Source organism: Neoarius graeffei, chromosome 28, assembly GCF_027579695.1.
Source record: "Neoarius graeffei isolate fNeoGra1 chromosome 28, fNeoGra1.pri, whole genome shotgun sequence".
Lineage (NCBI taxonomy): Eukaryota > Metazoa > Chordata > Actinopteri > Siluriformes > Ariidae > Neoarius > Neoarius graeffei.
Window position 1 is genome coordinate 26,112,779 of NC_083596.1, and position 19,393 is coordinate 26,132,171.

General features: G+C 46.5%; 2 protein-coding genes across 4 annotated transcripts in view; one reads left to right on the plus strand and one right to left on the minus strand.

Annotated features, from left to right (window-relative positions):
* Window positions 1-17,970, minus strand: part of ndor1 (NADPH dependent diflavin oxidoreductase 1) — a 66,904-nt gene extending 48,934 nt beyond the window's left edge. For both annotated transcript variants that reach the window (XM_060912356.1, XM_060912355.1), the window contains exons 1-3: window positions 17,881-17,970; window positions 400-553; window positions 118-195 (exon numbers count right to left, since the gene is read on the minus strand). In XM_060912356.1, the coding sequence (XP_060768339.1) occupies window positions 118-195; window positions 400-534 (213 nt within the window). In that variant the 5' untranslated portion in view covers window positions 535-553; window positions 17,881-17,970. The remainder of the gene's footprint in view (window positions 1-117; window positions 196-399; window positions 554-17,880) is intronic.
* Window positions 17,971-18,462: 492 nt separating this feature from the next.
* gpr107 (G protein-coupled receptor 107) overlaps window positions 18,463-19,393 on the plus strand; it is a 128,426-nt gene continuing 127,495 nt past the window's right edge. For both annotated transcript variants that reach the window (XM_060913344.1, XM_060913345.1), the window contains exons 1-2: window positions 18,463-18,579; window positions 18,837-18,959. In XM_060913344.1, coding sequence (XP_060769327.1) covers window positions 18,481-18,579; window positions 18,837-18,959 — 222 coding nt within the window. In that variant the 5' untranslated portion in view covers window positions 18,463-18,480. The remainder of the gene's footprint in view (window positions 18,580-18,836; window positions 18,960-19,393) is intronic.

Below are 19,393 nucleotides of genomic sequence, written 5' to 3' on the forward strand. Positions count from 1 at the left end.
TTTTACACACCTGACCTGAGCTAATATACACTATAGCTAGCATACTGGCACGACCTTTAATGGTGTGTTATAGCAGTACTGCAACACAGTCCTTATTTATAACACGCTCTTTCCTACCTTCATGTTGTCTGGAGGGTCTCCTTGCCCTGTGGTGGAGCAAACAAACACCACAAGAGCTTCTGATATCAGATTCGCCTGATGAACACAAAAGCATGAACATCTCCCATGATTTGCACATTTTCAACACTAGCACATAGACGTGAGCCAATAATTGTTCATAAGATATACACGCAAATACTCAATACACAGTACTGTCATTCATTCATTCATTCATTCATGTTCCTGATTTAAAAACTTAATGTTTTATAATGTCACGTTAATTTCCATGTCTATACTGACCACATTGTACGTGTCCAGAGCTTGCACTCGGACTTCAATCCTCCTCCTTTGTGCCTGGCGAGCGATTCGTTCGGCCGTGTCCTGGGCCGTGCCCGTCTGACTCCCATACAGAAGCAGCAGAGTGTGACTCGACATCTTGTCACACCACGCTAGTCTGCGTTTAGACAAAAGAATCAATGAGAAGAGCTCAGGAGAGAAAAGTACCGGATTGTTCTCAACAACTCATTATTATACACTTCAGAGTGGACGTGAAGTTTGTTTCCAAAAATGTAAACACAAACTTAACCACTGAATTTAAATCTTTTTAGTCTGACTCATGAAGGATTATTTTATATCTCAAGATTACTGTTTAGTATGCTGTAGAGCTTTGTGAGGGGTGGCACAGTGGTGCAGTGGTTAGCACTGTCGCCTTACAGCAAGTAGGTTCCGGGTTCAAACCTGTCTGTGAGGAGTTTGCATGTTCTCCCTGTGTCTGCACGGGGTTTCCTTCTCATTTCAAAAGACCTGAAGATTAGGTAGAATACCCAGCCACTGGGGTTGCACAAGCCAGTGCATACTTAGTGCCGGTCCCAAGCCCGGATAGATTGGGGAGGGTTGTGTCAAGAAGGGCATCTGGTGTAAAAACTTACGCCAAATCAGATATGCAGATCATGATGATCCGCTGTGGCGACCCCTAATGGGAGCACCTTAAAGAAGAAGATGCTGTAGAGCGTCAAAATGCATTTTGATTTCTGTATCTGATTCCACAATTATCTTTGAACCAGGCTCTCTGTGTTACAAAAGCTAGCCAGTTTAGAAAGTTAGAACTTTCCCATGCCAAGAGTCTAGAGGCCTGAGACATTAAGGTGTGTTAACCCACTACAAATATTTTTCTAAGATCACTGAGAAATTATGCTGTATTACTGTATTTAGCTTGACTTTATGACACTCTGCTTAGGGGGTTTTCTGTCACGAGACTCCATTAGCTGAGCCAAGGAACAATTTATGAGTCTGAATATTTCAGGGATCTTGTGTGTAACTACAATTATGTTTTCTTTACCACTGATTGTAATCATTGCAGAAGCACTTAAAGTGCTGATGACACGTTTTTGACATCTTTGGCGATGTTTTATAACATAAAAAGTAATTCCCGATGATCCATATATTAATTCACGAAGGCGCCTATTTTACAAGTTATGATAAAAAACGCGGCTATTTGGGCAAATTTGACGGGGCTGCAGCACCCAGGAGACGAAAGAGGAGGAGGCGCTATATGACGTCAGCGAAAGAACCTTCCTCCTAACTTACCAGTTTGTTGTTGATGCGACAGGTGTTCAGTTTGTCATTATTAGTATTATTATTATACATTTTATTTATATATATATATATATATATATATATATATATATATATATATATATTATGCCTTCGCGTTGTGTTGCCGGCTTTTGCTCCAAAACCCACAAGGATGGGGTAAGTTTATTCAAGTTTCCCAGAGATCCCAAGCCGCATGCGAAGTGGGTGAAGCAAGTCAGGCGCACTCATGACAAGTGGGAGCCCTCACCAACATCCATCCTGTGCTCTGAACACTTCGATTTGGATTGTTTTGACACCCTTCCCAGCTTAACAGAATCTTTTGGGTGTTCAGTTCAGCACAAATGTGTGTTACTACCATCAGCAGTGCCTACACAGTGTTGCCAGATTGGGAGGTTTCCCGCCCAGTTGGGCGGTTTCAAGTGCATTTTGGTGGGTTTTGAACATATTTTGGGCTGGAAAACATCAGCAGTATCTGTTGCCAGATACTGCTGAACTTTTCCAGCCCAAAATATGTTCAAAACCCACCAAAATGCACTTGAAACCGCCCAACTGGGCGGGAAACCTTCCAATCTGGCAACACTGCCAGTATTCCGGAGGGGGTCTACTAGTAGCTATGCCGGATCCAAAGACAGTCCTCCTGTCAGAACATGTGTTGTGAAACGACATAAGATAAAGGTACGTAGAGCTATAGATTCTACATGATAATCATAAATGTAATCATAAAGTCGGCGTGATATCAGTCATGTATTTGCTTGTGAAAGCTTGCGGCTTTCATGTAACTGCTGCCTAGCAACGAGAGGCAAAGGGTAAAGAGGGTAGGCTATCATAGATTCTATTCGGAAGAGATCAACACAATTCTAGACTCCCAGAAGAGGAAGAGCTAGCACTAGAGAGTTCACCGGCGTTTTCATGCGCCATTTCCATTGAGTAGAACAGCCAGTGAAACGCAGCGTGTTCTTCCGCTGACGTCACAACATGGCCGCGAGCCACGGACCCAGTTTTCTTGCGCTGTGCAATTAAAAGTTGGATATTCGCGTAACAACAGCTTCTTTTCACGTAATTATAACAGAAATCTAACATGTTTGCCATGTTGTATAGTTTATTTAAGAAATTGCATAGAGTCATGTTCGTGTCATCAGCCCTTTAAAGCATTGAACACAAACTCCTGTTATCTAGCTAAGAGCTTGAGGTGTCATTTGGTGGAAATTACAAGCAGGTCTATTCTATTTCAAACTTAGCACATTATCAGAAAATAAAGAACATTATTGTACCTTCAGGGGTACAATGGCTTGTCACTGGGGCAGTACCCTCTTAGGTACGTATTTGTACCCTTTATGGACTGCTTCGGAACATATATGTACCTTTTTGGCCCTAAAAAGGAACACATATACGCCTTTTCCACCAAATCAGTTCCAGGGCTGGTTCGGGGCCAGTGCTGGTGCTGGTTCACAACTCGTTCAACTTGCGAGCCAGCTGAGAACCAGTTTGCTTTTCCATAGCTTGAGGTGCTAAGGGGAGCCATGTCATTACGTCGCTGTATACGTCAGTTACGTCGCTGCGTTTGCATAAACCTTGGCGCGAACATCGAAGCAACAACAACATGGAGAAGAAGAAGCAGCAACAACAATAATAATGGATGACTTCGTGTTTGTACAGCTGCTGCTTCTCGTTGCTTAAAAATGGCGACCTTTTGCGGTCTTGCTATTGTTGTTGGTCTTAACAACACCCCCCCCCCCCGGTTTTTCTGGCCCAGAGCCAGTTCTTTGTTCAGTGGAAACAGAAAACCCAGTTCCAAACTAAGCACTGGCCCCGAACCAGCCCTGGAACTGCTTTGGTGGAAAAGGGGCAATAGTTACCTTGAGGTCCAATAATGAGCCCTAGATGGTACATTAGTGTAGATTGTACCTTGGGGGACAGAAAGGGACTCCTGCTGAACCCCTGTTTCTAACAGTGCAGAGCATGTGCCTTAGCCAATGGGAAGCCTGTATTGGGCAGCCAATCAGAAGTCTGTGTTCAAATAAAGAAAGATCCTTTTCCAATGACTTTAATAAGAGCCGTCATTTTGTTTTGGGGCGGTTCTGGGGACGTACCTTGTTTCGGAATGAATCGTTTATAACTACCATGACTGTCCGTGGAGAATTCAGTGCATTTCTGGAAACACTCAGCGCTGGCATTGCTTTGTGCAACACAAGTGCTTTAAGGTAACTCCTTAAAGTGTAAGTGGTTTTTTTTGGCTACTTTTGAGATTCAGAATTCCACTACTCTCAGAAACCCTAACAACCCTTTTGTTATTGACTATTCTGTGTCTTCTTATTTTAAAGAAGGATTTTTTAAAACATTTTTATCCAAGATGCTTTCTGAGTATTAATCAGCGATTATTTCAGCAGGGATGTAAAAACTGTCAGACCTGCATGCTTGACACCAGATGGACTCTCGGGCGCGTTCTGGACTGCACGTGCGCCATTAATGAGGCACACCTGCACAAGGTTAAGATGCATCAGTGTGCCTATATAAAGACTTTGTCAGTGCACACTCAGTGCATAGCATTGGGTTATGTTTGTACACATTACCGAGCCTTATTTTCGTGTGTCTATTTCCCGGTTTCCTGATCCCTGTTCCTTGTTTCCATTTTTATTCTGTGCCTTTGATACTCTGTGCCTTGCCCGACCCTTTGCTTTCTCCATGTTTATGATCTTGCCTGCCGATTTGGATTGTTTGCCTGTTATCACCTCTTTTATAATAAAAAACTTCTGCACTTACATCCATCTACTACCAACCTCTGACAGAATACTTCGCCAAACAATGGATATAGCAGAAGTGTTCCAGTATGCCATTCCATGCAGCTTCTGGGTTTCCTTACCTCAGCCCCTATCCTTGTTTTTCTGGTAGCATACTGGAATAGACACCATAAGATGGATTAGATCACTCTAGGGGATTCAGCTTGCAGTGTGCCTTCTTCTACACAGACCTAGAAGAGCCCAAGCCTCCAGAACCTGTCTGGGTAAGCTGCATGATTTCCTGGCTTACTGGACAAGCATGCCAGTGGGCTGAGTACCTCATAAGAGTAGAGTACCTGTGCCTTTGGAGCTCACATGATTTTCAGGTCATGCTCTGGTACATGAGTCATTAGAGAAGGAGGAACCCCATGAAATTTTTTGGGACGGGGCTATCCCGTCTGAGGCCGACACAGTGGCAGCAGAGGAGGCCGTTGCTCCAAAGCTACTCCTAGAGGCTGTCGTTCCAAAGCCAGTCCCACATCCCGTTCCAGAGTCAATCCCAGAGCCAGCACCTGAACCAGCACCTGAACCAGAGCCAGTGCCTGAACCACAGCTACCCCTTTTCCACCAAATCAGTTCCAGGGCTGGTTCGGGGCCAGTGCTGGTGCTGGTTCACAACTCGTTCAACTTGTGAGCCAGCTGAGGACCAGTTTGCTTTTCCATAGCTTGGGGTGCTAAGGGGAGCCACGTCATTACGTCGCTGTATACATCAGTTACGTCGCTGTATACGTCAGTTACGTCGCTGCGTTTGCATAAACCTTGGCGCGAACATCGAAGCAACAACAACACGGAGAAGAAGAAGCAGCAACAACAACAACAACAATAATGGATGACTTCGCGTTTGTACAGCTGCTGCTTCTCATCGCTTAAAAATGGCGACCTTTCGCGGTCTTGTTGTTGTTGTCGGTCTTAACAACTCCGCCCCCCCGCTGACGTAAGCAGTTCTTTCCTCTGGCCCAGCAAAGAGTTGGTGCTAGCCTGGAACCGTTTTTTCTGGCCCCAGAGACAGTTCTTTGTCAGTGGAAACAGAAAACCCGGTTCCAAACTAAGCACTGGCCCCGAACCAGCCCTGGAACTGCTTTGGTGGAAAAGGGGCAAGCCAGAGCCTGAACCAGAGCCTGCATCAGAGCCAGAGCCTGAACCTGAGCCAGAGCAAGAGCCTGAACCAGAGCACAAGCCAGAGCCACCACTAGAGCAAGTACCAGAGCCAGAGCCAATGCCCAAACCAGAGCCACTGCTAGAGCAAGAGCCTGAGTCAGAACCAGAGCTAGAGCCAGCAACTGAACCAGAGCCAGAGCTAGGACCAACGCAAGAGTTAGAGCCAGTATAAGAGTCTGCCAGAATCAGTGCCTGAGTCAGAGCCAGTGCCTAAGTCAGTGCCAGCGCCAGCTCCAGTGCCCATGTCAGCACCCAAGTTGCAGCTAGTGCCAGTGCCAGAGTTGGAGCTAGTTCCCGTGCCAATGCCAGAGTCAGAGCCAGCACCAGAGTCAGAGCCAGAACCTGAGCCAGTGCAAGCACCAGAGTCGGAGCCAGTGTCAGCTCCAGCATCAGAGCCAGTGCCAGAGTCAGCGCCAATGCCAAAGTCAGTGTCAGCGCCAAAGTCGGAGCCAGTGCAAGCTCCAATGCAAGAGTCAGTGCCAGAGCCAGTTCCAGAACCGGTGCCAGAGGACAACAGTGTGGCCTCAGCTGGCCACAAAGACGTGGTCGCCCCACTGCCATCCAGCCATGAAGACGTCATCACCTTGCCACCGTCCAGCCACGAAGATGTCGTTGCCTTGCCACCGTCCTGTCCTGAGCCTGAGCCCACATCAGGCCTAGAGTCCAAGTCCTGTCCTGAGTCCGAGCCCACATCCAGCCCAGAGTCCAAGTCCTGTCCTGAGCTAAAGTCCCCACCTGAACCAAGTATCCAGTGCCATGTCAGCGCAGAGCAATGCACCAATGGCATGGCATCTAGTGTCAAGCCCTCATCCCCAGGGCCAGGAAGGATGGTTTTACACTCCCTGAGGGAGCTCTTTGGGGGGCGTTCTATCAGACCTGCATGCTTTGGCATGTGCACCAGATGAACTCTCGGGTGCATTCCAGACTGCGCATGCACTGAGTGGACTCTTGCACACGTCATTAATGAGACACACCTGCACAAGATTAAGACACATCAGTGTGCCTATATAAAGACTTGAAGTACTGGGTGTTAGGACTAGGACTGTTTTGGCCTCTAGAGGCCGCTGTTATTTCCTTTTCATGTCATGTTTATTTTGGCCTCTAGAGGCCGCCACTGTTCCTGTGTTTTGTGTTTGTGTTAATTGCCTAATTATCTTCACCTGTGTCCTTAATTAGTTTGTCTATTTATACCCCTGAGTTCAGTCCTCTTGTCACGGAGTCTTTGTGCTGTTATGTTTATCTCCAGTTTCCTTTGTACTGTGTTTTTTGATCTTCTTAGCTTTTGAATTTTTGCACTTTGCTTTTCTTTTGGATTATACTCTTTGGGTTTTTTTTGTCTTTTGTTTTGCCCTGTATATAGTGTATATAGTTTAAAAAAACCTTTTGATTCTTTTTCTACTTCCGCCTCACGCCTCTGCATTTGAGTCATCCCCCTGGTGGCCTAGTGGGGGTTTGCTGGATTATCACACCAACGAACCAGGTTCGAATCCCAGCAAAACCCTAACAGAAAGACTCCGTCATGACCGACTCAGCAGAGGCTGCTTCAACTGTCTACCCGGCCAACCTTCAGGGAATTATGGCAGCTTTGACACGCTTCGGAGCGACCATGGACGCTCATGGACGTACGCTCACCAGCCAACGTGAGGCCCTCGCTCGCCACGAGGAACTGCTTCAGCAAATTGGGAAAACCCTGGCACAGCTGACATCTCTGCCTGCATCTCCTGCTCCTGATCCAGTTCCTGCTCCTGATCCAGCTCCCACTCCTGCTCCAGTGCCTCCTGCAATGCTGCCTTCTTCACCTCGCGAACCCAGCCTTCCTGCACCACAGAGGTATGACGGCAAGCACAGTGAGTGCCGAGAGTTCCTTACCCAGTGTCAACTCACCTTTGAGCTTCAGCCTACCACCTACACTACGGATCGCCGCAAGATTGCCTTTGTGATCACCTTATTAGCTGGTAAGGCGCGAGCCTGGGCTACTGCTATCTGGCAAAGACAGGGACCTGAGTGCTTTGATTTCCAGCTGTTTTCTGAAGAGATGCTTCGGGTCTTCGATCAGGCAGACATCAGTACCGACGCAGCCCGAAAGCTCATGTCCATCCGGCAAGGAGGAAGCGTCGCAGATTACGCCATCTCGTTCCGAACACTCGCAGCAGTAAGTGGATGGAACGAGACTGCCCTGGTGTCAGCCTTCCACCATGGTCTGTCTGACCCCATCAAGGACGGTCTGGCCTCTATTGGATGCCCAAGTGACCTCGAAACCCTCATCTCACATGCTATTCGTCTGGACAACAGGATGAGAGAACGCCACCAAGCCTTGAGCCCTCCCAGCCTCCCTACCTCTACCTGGAGACCGTCTACCTCCTTCAGTGACTGTCCAGAACCCATGCAAGTGGGTCGTACTCGCCTCTCCGCATCTGAGAGGGAGCGCAGAAGGAGGGACAAGTGCTGCATCTACTGTGGCAAGCCTGGTCACTTCCGAGCATCATGTCCCGAACTCTTGGGAAAAGGACCGCCCCGTCCAGCCGAGGGAGGGTTGTGACGGGGCCTACCCTCTCTCCCGGACTCCCTGGCCAAGGAATCTACATCCCGGTCTCCATCTCCTGGGGTGAGTCTGTCCACTCTTGTCAAGCTTTGATAGACTCAGGGGCGGCTGGGAACTTTATGGATATTCACTTCGCCCAAAGCATCAATATTCCGACTGCACCTCTTGAAGTCCCACTGTCTGTGTCTGCCCTTGATGGCCAAGCGTTAGGTGATGGAAGAGTCACCCAAGTTACTTCTCCAGTTTTCCTCCAGTCTCAAGGTCACAAGGAAGAAATATCCCTGCACCTGATTCCTTCACCTGAGTTCCCAGTTATTCTAGGCCTTCCTTGGCTTACTCGCCACAACCCTCGCATAGACTGGGTAACAAGCCAGGTTGTGGAATGGGGCCCTGCATGCCATGCCTCTTGTCTGCTCTCTAGCTCTCCTGTGTCTCCTGCCGAGCCTCCTGATCTCACCGAGTTATCTCAAGTTCCCACAGAGTACTGGGATCTCAAGGAGGTATTCAGCAAGAGCAGGGCCGCCGTTCTTCCTCCGCACCGGGCCTACGACTGTGCCATCGACTTGCTCCCTGGGACTACCCCTCCTCGTGGCAGACTGTTTTCACTCTCTCAGCCAGAACGCAAGGCCATGGAGGAATACCTCAAAGATGCCCTGGTCTCTGGGTTTATTCGACCCTCCACTTCACCTGCTGGAGCCGGCTTCTTCTTTGTCGGCAAGAAGGATGGGGGGCTCCGACCATGTATTGATTACAGGGGCCTGAATAAGATCACTGTGCGCAACCGATATCCCCTTCCGCTGATGTCCACAGCTTTCGACCTGCTCCAAGGCGCCACCGTCTTCACCAAGTTGGACCTACGGAACGCATACCACCTCATCCGTATCCGACAGGGAGACGAGTGGAAGACTGCCTTTAACACCCCGTCTGGGCACTACGAATACCAGGTGATGCCCTTCGGACTCACCAACGCACCAGCTGTTTTTCAGGCCCTAATCAACGACGTCTTAAGGGACATGATTAACCTATACGTTTTTGTCTACCTCGACGACATCCTTATCTTTTCCAAGACCGTGCAGGAGCACCGCCACCATGTCCGCCAGGTTCTCCAGAGGCTGCTACAGAACAATCTGTTCGCCAAGGCCCAGAAATGCGAATTTCATGTTCCCGAGGTCTCCTTTCTGGGATTTATTGTACGGACAGGCCAACTCCAAATGGACCCTGCCAAGACCCTGGCCGTCCGGGATTGGCCTACTCCCAAGTCCGTTAAGGAGGTTCAGCGGTTCTTAGGATTCGCTAACTTCTACCGCAAGTTCATCAGGAACTTCAGTTCTGTGGCAGCACCCATGTCAGACCTCACCAAAGGGACAGGTGGATCTTATGGCTGGTCTCCTCAGGCAGAAAAGGCGTTCAAAGACCTCAAGGACCGCTTCTGCACGGCACCCATTCTGGTTCTCCCAGACACCTCCCAACCATTCATCGTGGAGGTGGACGCCTCGGACAGTGGTGTCGGCGCGGTGCTCTCTCAACGTTCGGAAGGAAAGCTGCACCCCTGCGCTTACTTCTCCCACCGCCTGAGTCCTGCTGAGTCCCGGTACGATGTGGGGGATCGAGAACTGCTAGCGGTCAAACTGGCCCTTGAGGAGTGGAGGCACTGGCTGGAGGGAGCACAACATCCATTCCTGGTTTGGACTGACCACAAGAACCTGGAGTACCTCCAGCAAGCCAAGAGACTGAACCCTCGACAGGCTAGGTGGGCCCTGTTTTTCAGTCGGTTTGACTTCACCCTCTCATACCGCCCCGGCTCCAAGAACACCAAACCTGACGCACTGTCCAGACTGTTCTCTGCCACTAACAGGGAGAATGAAGTCGGGCCTATTATCCCTGTGTCCCGGATTGTGGCCCCTGTCCGCTGGGGTATTGAGGAGGCTGTCCGACGAGCCCAACGCCAGGACCCCGGTCCTGGGACGGGGCCACCAGGCCTCTTGTACGTCCCACATCAAGCCCGGGCCAAGGTTCTCCAGTGGGGTCACTCTTCCCCTCTCACCGCCCACCCGGGAGCTCGGAGGACCCTGGACTTCCTGAAAAGACGCTTCTGGTGGCCTAACATGGAGAAGGAAGTAAGGTCATTTGTCCTGTCCTGTGAGGTTTGCACCAGAACCAAGAACCCACGACAGCGTCCCCAGGGTCTCCTGCATCCTCTGACCATTCCCCGGCGTCCCTGGTCCCACGTGGCAGTCGACTTTATCACGGGTCTCCCTGAGTCACAAGGTAACACGGTCATTTTGGTCTTAGTTGACAGATTCTCCAAGGCCTGCCGCTTCATACCACTGTGCAAACTCCCCTCTGCTCTTGAAACTGTGAAACTTTTGTTTAATCATGTCTTCCGAGTCTTTGGTCTTCCACAGGACATCGTCTCAGACCGAGGGCCCCAGTTCTCCTCCCGAGTGTGGCACGGGTTCTGCAAGGTCATCGGAGCCACTGCCAGCCTCTCCTCTGGGTTTCACCCACAGTCCAATGGTCAGACGGAGAGGCTCAACCAGGACCTGGAAACCACCCTGCGAGGCCTGGCTATGGATAACCCGACATCGTGGAGCACCTGGCTGCCATGGGCGGAGTACGCCCACAACACCCTGCAGTCATCGGCCACCAAGCTGTCGCCATTCCAGTGCCAATTCGGGTTCCAGCCACCTCTGTTCCTGGACCAGGAGGAGGACGCGGGGGTGCCCTCGGTCAACCAATATGTGAGACGGTGTCGCAAGACCTGGAGCAAGGTCAGGAAGACCCTCATACAGACCTCCAGAACCAACCAGACTCAGGCCAACCGCCATAGAAGACCTGCACACGCTTTCCGCCCTGGGCAGCGTGTTTGGCTGTCCACTAAGGACCTTCCACTGCGGGTGGAGAACCGCAAGCTTGCTCCTCGCTACATTGGCCCCTTCAAGGTGGTGCGCAGGGTGAACCCTGTCTCCTACCGGCTCCAGTTGCCCCGGACTCTGAGGATCAACCCCACTTTCCATGTTTCCCTGTTACGGCCCGTACTGACGTCTACGTATGCCCCTGCCCCTAGGAACCCCCCACCCCCCCGCATCTTCCAGGGGCAGACTGTGTTCACTGTGAATCGCCTGCTTGACTCCCGCCGGGTCCGTGGCGGGTTGCAATATCTGGTGGACTGGGAGGGCTATGGTCCTGAGGAGCGCTGCTGGGTTCCTGCTCGGGATGTCCTTGATAAAGAACTATGTCGGGACTTCCATTCGGCCCATCCGGATCGCCCTGGGAACGTCAGGAGACGCTCCTAGAGGGGGGGGTCCTGTTAGGACTAGGACTGTTTTGGCCTCTAGAGGCCGCTGTTATTTCCTTTTCATGTCATGTTTATTTTGGCCTCTAGAGGCCGCCACTGTTCCTGTGTTTTGTGTTTGTGTTAATTGCCTAATTATCTTCACCTGTGTCCTTAATTAGTTTGTCTATTTATACCCCTGAGTTCAGTCCTCTTGTCACGGAGTCTTTGTGCTGTTATGTTTATCTCCAGTTTCCTTTGTACTGTGTTTTTTGATCTTCTTAGCTTTTGAATTTTTGCACTTTGCTTTTCTTTTGGATTATACTCTTTGGGTTTTTTTTGTCTTTTGTTTTGCCCTGTATATAGTGTATATAGTTTAAATAAACCTTTTGATTCTTTTTCTACTTCCGCCTCACGCCTCTGCATTTGAGTCATCCCCCTGGTGGCCTAGTGGGGGTTTGCTGGATTATCACACCAACGAACCAGGTTCGAATCCCAGCAAAACCCTAACACTGGGTTATATTTGTACACATTACCAAGCCTTATTTTCCTGTGTGTATCTTCCAGATTCCTGTTTCTTGTTCCCATTTTTATTCTGTGCCTTTGATATTCTGTTTGTGCCTCACCCAATCCTTTGCTTGTTCCACATTTATGATTTTGCTTGCCTGTTATCACCTCTTTTATAATAAAACACTTCTGCACTTACATCCATCTCCAACCCATCCCTAACAAAAACCAACAGGAGTCAGAGAGTGATGTGGATGATGCTGATAAGAAACAATGCGAGAACTCATTCCCCATTGTACACTTATAAAAAACACATTGATAAAAGATTTAATATTTAAATTATATTGTGTATCTAATTTGTTGCATTTTAAATTCATGCAAATAAATTCAGTAGTTAGGAGGAACTGAGGTCACCATGTTCATCCAGCACGTCCTACAGAGTCTCAATCAGACTGACGTCTGGGGATTTCGGAGGCCAAGTCAGCACCTTGAACACTTTGTCATGTTCCTCAAATCATCTCTGAACTATTTTTGCAGTGTAGCAGGGGGCATTATCCTGCTGGAAAGGGCCACCACCATGAGGGAATACCATGGCCAAGAAGGAGTGGATGTGGAATGGAACAGTGTTTATGTAGGTGGTAGAGAGAATACTGACTCTGTGGTGTCTATCATTTCTCTGTCATTCTCACAATCTTGGGCACTTATTTCCATTTCAACTTAGACTTCTGTATAACAGTTGCAATGTATCTTTACTTATCAGATCCAACTGACGCATACCTTTTTAAAAAGAATAATAAATTCAACTTAAGTCAATTACAATCATCCACCATTTCCACAAGTCCATCAGTGACTTTTGACTTGGCTTTTGAGGAGCATGGGATGTTATTAACAGATGTACAGACTCACCAGAGTTTATTACATTTCTGTAAATGAGTTTTCCTCTTAATCTACTGACAAAATGGAGCAGTCTAATATCAAGATTTGTGAATTTCCTCTTAAATTGAGATCATTTGAGGTTTATTTCTCTGGATGAACGAACACACACACACACACACACACACACACACACACACTTCCTTAAGTTACTTACACTGTGTCATACATGTCAAGTTATACGGTTTGCCCGTATTTTGTACGGGAAAATGCAATTTTTTGTCTAATACAGCGTACACTGATTTTCATACGGGAAAATTACGTTTTGTATCAGAAGTTTTTTTCGTTACTCCGAGAAAATTTTCTTAGCATCCACCAATTTTTTTTCAAACACGCATGCCCAATGAAACGGAACTATTTTCGATTTATGTGGTTTTATAGTTGCACGTGGTTTTCTCGGTCATTTAAGTACATCGGCTCGGACTGCCCAGACTTCTGTGACGACTGCAGAAGTTATGTTCTGCCAATTTCTCATAGAACACAACATCCCCCCGACTGTAGCAGACCATTTGTCACAGCTAGCGAAAAAAAAAGCTTCGCGATTCAAAGACTGCACAGGTAAGCATTTTTTAAAGGTCCTATGGCATGAAATTTTCACTTTCTGAGGTTTTTTAACGTTAAAATGAGTTCCTCTGACCTTCTTAAGTCACCCCAGTGGCTAGAAATGTCATAATGTGTAAACCAAACTATGCCTACCCTTTGTCAACATCTGAGAATGGCACGTCAAAATGGCACGTTGATAGGCTCTTCCCTTTACTACGTCAGCAAGGGAGATGATCCCCACGCCCCCCATCTGGATTCCCACCCACTGTATGGATTGCCCGCCCAGCTCAAAAGTTGCCACCATAGATACGTCACTTCACTTTTGTAGTGAGGAGACCATAGAGGACACAACAACATGGCACCACCTAAGCGAGCGAAACATGGAAATTGCGCTGTACATGGATGTGACAACACAGAAGGAGTCTGTTTTTACTGCCGACGGGACAGCCCCTGAAGACGCAGTGGCTTAATTTTATTTACTCCAATAATACGCCATCGAGTCTACCTAAGACGGTGTATGTTTGTCGGAGGCATTTTCCTGATGAATGTTTCCACAACTTGGGACAGTACAGGGCAGGTTTTGCACATCAACTGTCACTGAAGCCTGGGTCCATACCAAGCATCCCTGCCGCATCAGCCACAAACACCGAACAAATAAGTGTATAACTGTTAAGTCGTTTTGCCGTGTTTTAAAATCGGTGCGTTAGCCTTGCAATGGCTACATTAGCTGTGCAGCTAACCGCTTCCTGCAGTTAGCCAGGTACTCTGCGCTACAAAACCAAAAAGCATGCAGCATGCTCTGTTAAACTGAGTTTAGTCTGGAAATTGACTGTAACTTATGAGCTTATGTTTGACTATTGCTCTGCAATGCATGTCTTCTGTTGGATAAGCGATATGTTGCTGTAGTTGCTGCTTCTATCCTCTTTGGTTATGGAGTGCGTGTTCAAGCCTAGGGTATTATACGTTCATAAACTACCACTCCGAACACTCTCACTCATGCCCGCAGCTTGGTCAAGCCCCTCCCCCTCCCCCCATGGCCCGCCCCCACCCTCTACCCTTCCCCGCCTCCTTGCTTCTCATTAGCAAAACGACGCACTGGGAAAAGGGCTGAAATGGGGCTTTCTCCCAGGAGGCTATATCTACGTGCCGAGGGTTCATTTCGAGAAAGGCTGCGGATATAACATCCGGAAACCTCCATGAGCCCGTTTAAAGCATCAACAAACCACCATGCCATGGGTCCTTTAAAAAAAGTTTTTACTGTTTGCATGTAGGAGAGCTTCCTCCATTATGATGATGATAATTTAGGAAGGCAATACTGGGAGTCGCCGTTTATACAACGGCAACTGTAGTTACCTGGCAATTTCTGGTTTCGCTTTCCTAAACATTTTAATTGCTGATAGACATTATATGTAGACACAGATTACCAACACTCATTACTACCATCAGACGTCAGTAAACTGGAAAAGCATTGAATGAAGAGCAATGGTGGTAACAACCGTTGGTAACCTGTCTCTAAAATGTGTAGTAGGGGATGGAAGCAATTTAACACCATCTACATGTTTGCCGTGCTCTGATTTTCTTTTATTGACCAGGAAAATAATAGATGTATATTGGGGAAAGGTCTTCGATGTAAAAACTGCTCTGGGTGTTGCCAGGTTTCCAATGCTGAAACAACTTTTTACTGCTTTGCTGTGCCTCCCACATAGCAATGCAGATAGTGAGAAGGCTTTTTCATTGGTTAGGAAAATTCATACTGAGTACAGAAAAAATATAGCTGCAGACACATTAACTGCACATCTGCAAATTAAAATGAACTGTGATGAGGAGCTACAACTGCAGCCCAAGCAGTGATATTATAGCTAGTGCCAAATCTGCAACATCTTTGTACAACAAAGAGCACGCCAAAAAGGAATAGGATTTAAATTCTTGTTATAAATTACTGGGAAGATTTTCAATTTAACTTCATAATTTATTAATATTTTCACTTATCCTTGTTTACATAATATACTTGATGTGGTTCATCTCATCTCATCTCATTATCTCTAGCCACTTTATCCTGTTCTACAGGGTCGCAGGCAAGCTGGAGCCTATCCCAGTTGACTACGGGCGAAAGGCGGGGTACACCCTGGACAAGTCACCAGGTCATCACAGGGCTGACACATAGACACAGACAACCATTCACACTCACACCTACGGTCAATTTAGAGTCACCAGTTAACCTAACCTGCATGTCTTTGGACTGTGGGGGAAACCAGAGCACCCGGAGGAAACCCACGCAGACACGGGGAGAACATGCAAACTCCACACAGAAAGGCCCTCGCCAGCCATGGGGCTCGAACCCAGACCTTCTTGCTGTGAGGTGACAGCGCTAACCACTACACCACCCCTTACGAAAATCTACCATGGTTTTACCATGGTTTTTATGTAGTAACCATGGTTCTGCTATGGTATTTCATGGTGATTCTAAGTACTATGAACCAACCATAGTATTACTATGGTTTATCCATAGTACTGAAGTAGCTGTGGTATCATCATAGTTGTATGTGTAATAGGTCATAGTAACTACGAAATTAGTTTAAAAAGGGATAGTATGGTTTTTAAAAGGATGCACTAACTGTAGTATTACCATGCTTTCGTCCAACAGTTAATGCTGTAGAGAAGGATCTCGATTAACAGCCCAGATACATTAACATTTACTTAGAACCTAAAAATTTAAGTGAACATTGAGGTAAAATGCACCATGGTTTTCATGGTTACCCAAAAAACCATGAACACAATGAATAACTATAAACCATGGTAAAACCATGGTTAGTTTTCATAGTAAAACCATGGTTAATTTTCGTAAGGGACCATTCTCAATGGAACTTTTACTAACCTTCATTTACTGTTTGACATGATTATACATAATTTATTACATGTAACCTACTATTTAAATTAACATACCTACTTAGTACTGCTGTTATATTTCAAGTAATTTTCTTTGGTGGAGTGTAATATTGTAGGTGACGCCAACACTTGTCAAACAGAACTTTGTGTAATTTTTATGAACTATTTAATATTAATACAGTTTATGTGGGGGCGGCACGGTGGTATAGTGGTTAGCGCTGTCGCCTCACAGCAAAAAGGTCCGGGTTCAAGCCCCATGGCCAGCGAGGGCCTTTCTGTGCGGAGTTTGCATGTTCTCCCCGTGTCCGCATGGGTTTCCTCCGGGTGCTCCGGTTTCCTCCACAGTCCAAAGACATGCAGGTTTGGTTAACTGGTGACTCTAAATTGACCGTAGGTGTGAATGTGAGTGTGAATGGTTGTCTGTGTCTATGTGTCAACCCTGTGATGACCTGGTGACTTGTCCAGGGTGTACCCCGCCTTTCGCCCGTAGTCAGCTGGGATAGGCTCCAGCTTGCCTGCGACCCTGTAGAACAGGATAAAGCGGCTAGAGATAATGAGATGAGATGAGATTCTGGTATTACTGATACAAGGTACACTACCGTTCAAAAGTTTGGGGTCACCCAGACAATTTTGTGTTTTCCATGAAAAGTCACACTTTTATTTACCACCATAAGTTGTAAAATGAATAGAAAATATAGTCAAGACATTTTTCTGGCCATTTTGAGCATTTAATCGACCCCACAAATGTGATGCTCCAGAAACTCAATCTGCTCAAAGGAAGGTCAGTTTTATAGCTTCTCTAAAGAGCTCAACTGTTTTCAGCTGTGCTAACATGATTGTACAAGGGTTTTCTAATCATCCATTAGCCTTCTGAGGCAATGAGCAAACACATTGTACCATTAGAACACTGGAGTGAGAGTTGCTGGAAATGGGCCTCTATACACCTATGGAGATATTGCACCAAAAACCAGACATTTGCAGCTAGAATAGTCATTTACCACATTAGCAATGTATAGAGTGGATTTCTGATTAGTTTAAAGTGATCTTCATTGAAAAGAACAGTGCTTTTCTTTCAAAAATAAGGAAATTTCAAAGTGACCCCAAACTTTTGAACGGTAGTGTATATTAAATAATTAAGTTTATAGTTCAGTCGTTCTCTTGAGTAGATAATTGTTGACTTGACTGTACATATAGTCCTTTTTAATTCAGTTGTTTTCTCTGGGATCTAAAATGTCTTTTTATTCAGTACATGCTTATTTGATCCCTTTAACTTGATGCAGTGTGATAAATATGCCTATTCCAATCGGAGTGTATAATGTGGAATAAAACAATCGGTGCTTTTGATGATATATTGGATTTTTTTTTCTCGTGTATAAGGGCTCATGTGTGTATGGAAGGGAAAAGTACAGCGCATGGGGAACTCAAGGTTGACATGTATGCTGTGTGTGTGTGTGTGTGTGTGAGACCCTCAGCACGTTCTGATCTGCAGGCTCATTTAAACATTTTATGAAATAAAAGCATGATGGGAATGTTATTATTTGAATAATATAAAGACAGACGCTTACCTTATCAGCAGTTTTCCAAAAACGTAAAACAACTAAGCGCTGAAACACCACCGCACACTCACCGGCACTGCAGCACGCATCATTTCCCCCCACCCGTATTCCGACAAACCCCGCCTCCCAATACCATGATTGGCTGAGAGTCCGTCTTTACAGTGTCCAATCAAAGGACTCGTTTACATACGTACCATTAAAAAAAATTATATATAATATATAATACAAGTATATATAACAATTAGAGCAAAACTCGTCCTGTTATGAATTATACTGAAGATAAAAAGATTTATAAAACAGACGTATGTTTGAGTTATTTAATCAAGAAGCACTGGCAAAAATAAAATTTATTTATTTGTTTGTTTGTTTGTTTTTTTTTTTGGGGGGGGGGGGGTTCTGGTCCAATCAACGTCCAGTTTTTATACCCTTTCTTTCATTTAGGAAATGTTTGTTTGTTTGTAAACACAGAATGGTTGTATTTCTGGCCAATCCGACACAGGAGGTGGGTTTTGTGAGAATGCAGGTGTGGGAAAAAATGCACATGGGCTGCAGCGCTGTTTGACCCGGAAGTACTTATACGCTGCTGCCAGCTGGGTTGTCATTTTAAAAATGGCGACCGACAAAGGTTATGTGTTTATATGTGTTAGCTTGATCCTTGCGCTGCTTTCTACACCAGGTCGCTCTCGGCTTCATCACCTGGAGCTGAAGGTATGTTCCTGGGCATTTAGTGTCTGATTTCTGTAAGGTGTCGCTTTATGTTTCTGTTACATTTCCACACTGATTTGGGGATTAAATGTGGATTAATGTGTGTATAAAGTGTGCTGCTGGATTTGTCGCAGTGCTTCTGTGTGCTGGATGGTGTAGATAAAGCCACTGTTGAACTTCGGGTAATGTGTTGTTTTTCCAGTCAGTGCTGCTGAAGTGACTGCTGGTGTTGTAGTGATCTCATCTTTCTCTTTTCTCAGGATGATGTCCGTCAGAGGGTTCACCTCAACACATTTGGCTTTTATAAACACGGCTACATGCGTGTGAAGATGAACAGCCTGAGTGTGAGTGGAGCTCCACGTGACAGCATCGACAGCTCCACAGTAAGTAACTGATCAGCTGCTTTCACATCATATCCAAACTCCCTGAATCTCCGTGTAAGACTCTGCCTTAAAGCCCTGATCAGTGATTTGATGAAGTTCTTGTCTCGCTGCTCCTGTGAAATCTCAGCTCCAGTCTGTAGACCTGAGTGAAATGCAGAACAGTGTATTGACTTTACACTAGATTACGCTACACTGATTATATACTAGACCTTTACAATAGACTGACTGCACTGACACTAGACTTTACGCTATATTGACACTAGGCTAGACCAGGCGTTCTCAACCTTTTCTACTTTAAGGCCCACCTATTCATACTTGTAACGAGTCGGGGCCCATTAAAAAAAGGTCCCTAATTATCTTGGCTCATCTATTCACGGACCTGCGATGACCTGGCAACTTGTCCAGGGTGTACCCCTGCCTCTCGTCCATAGTCA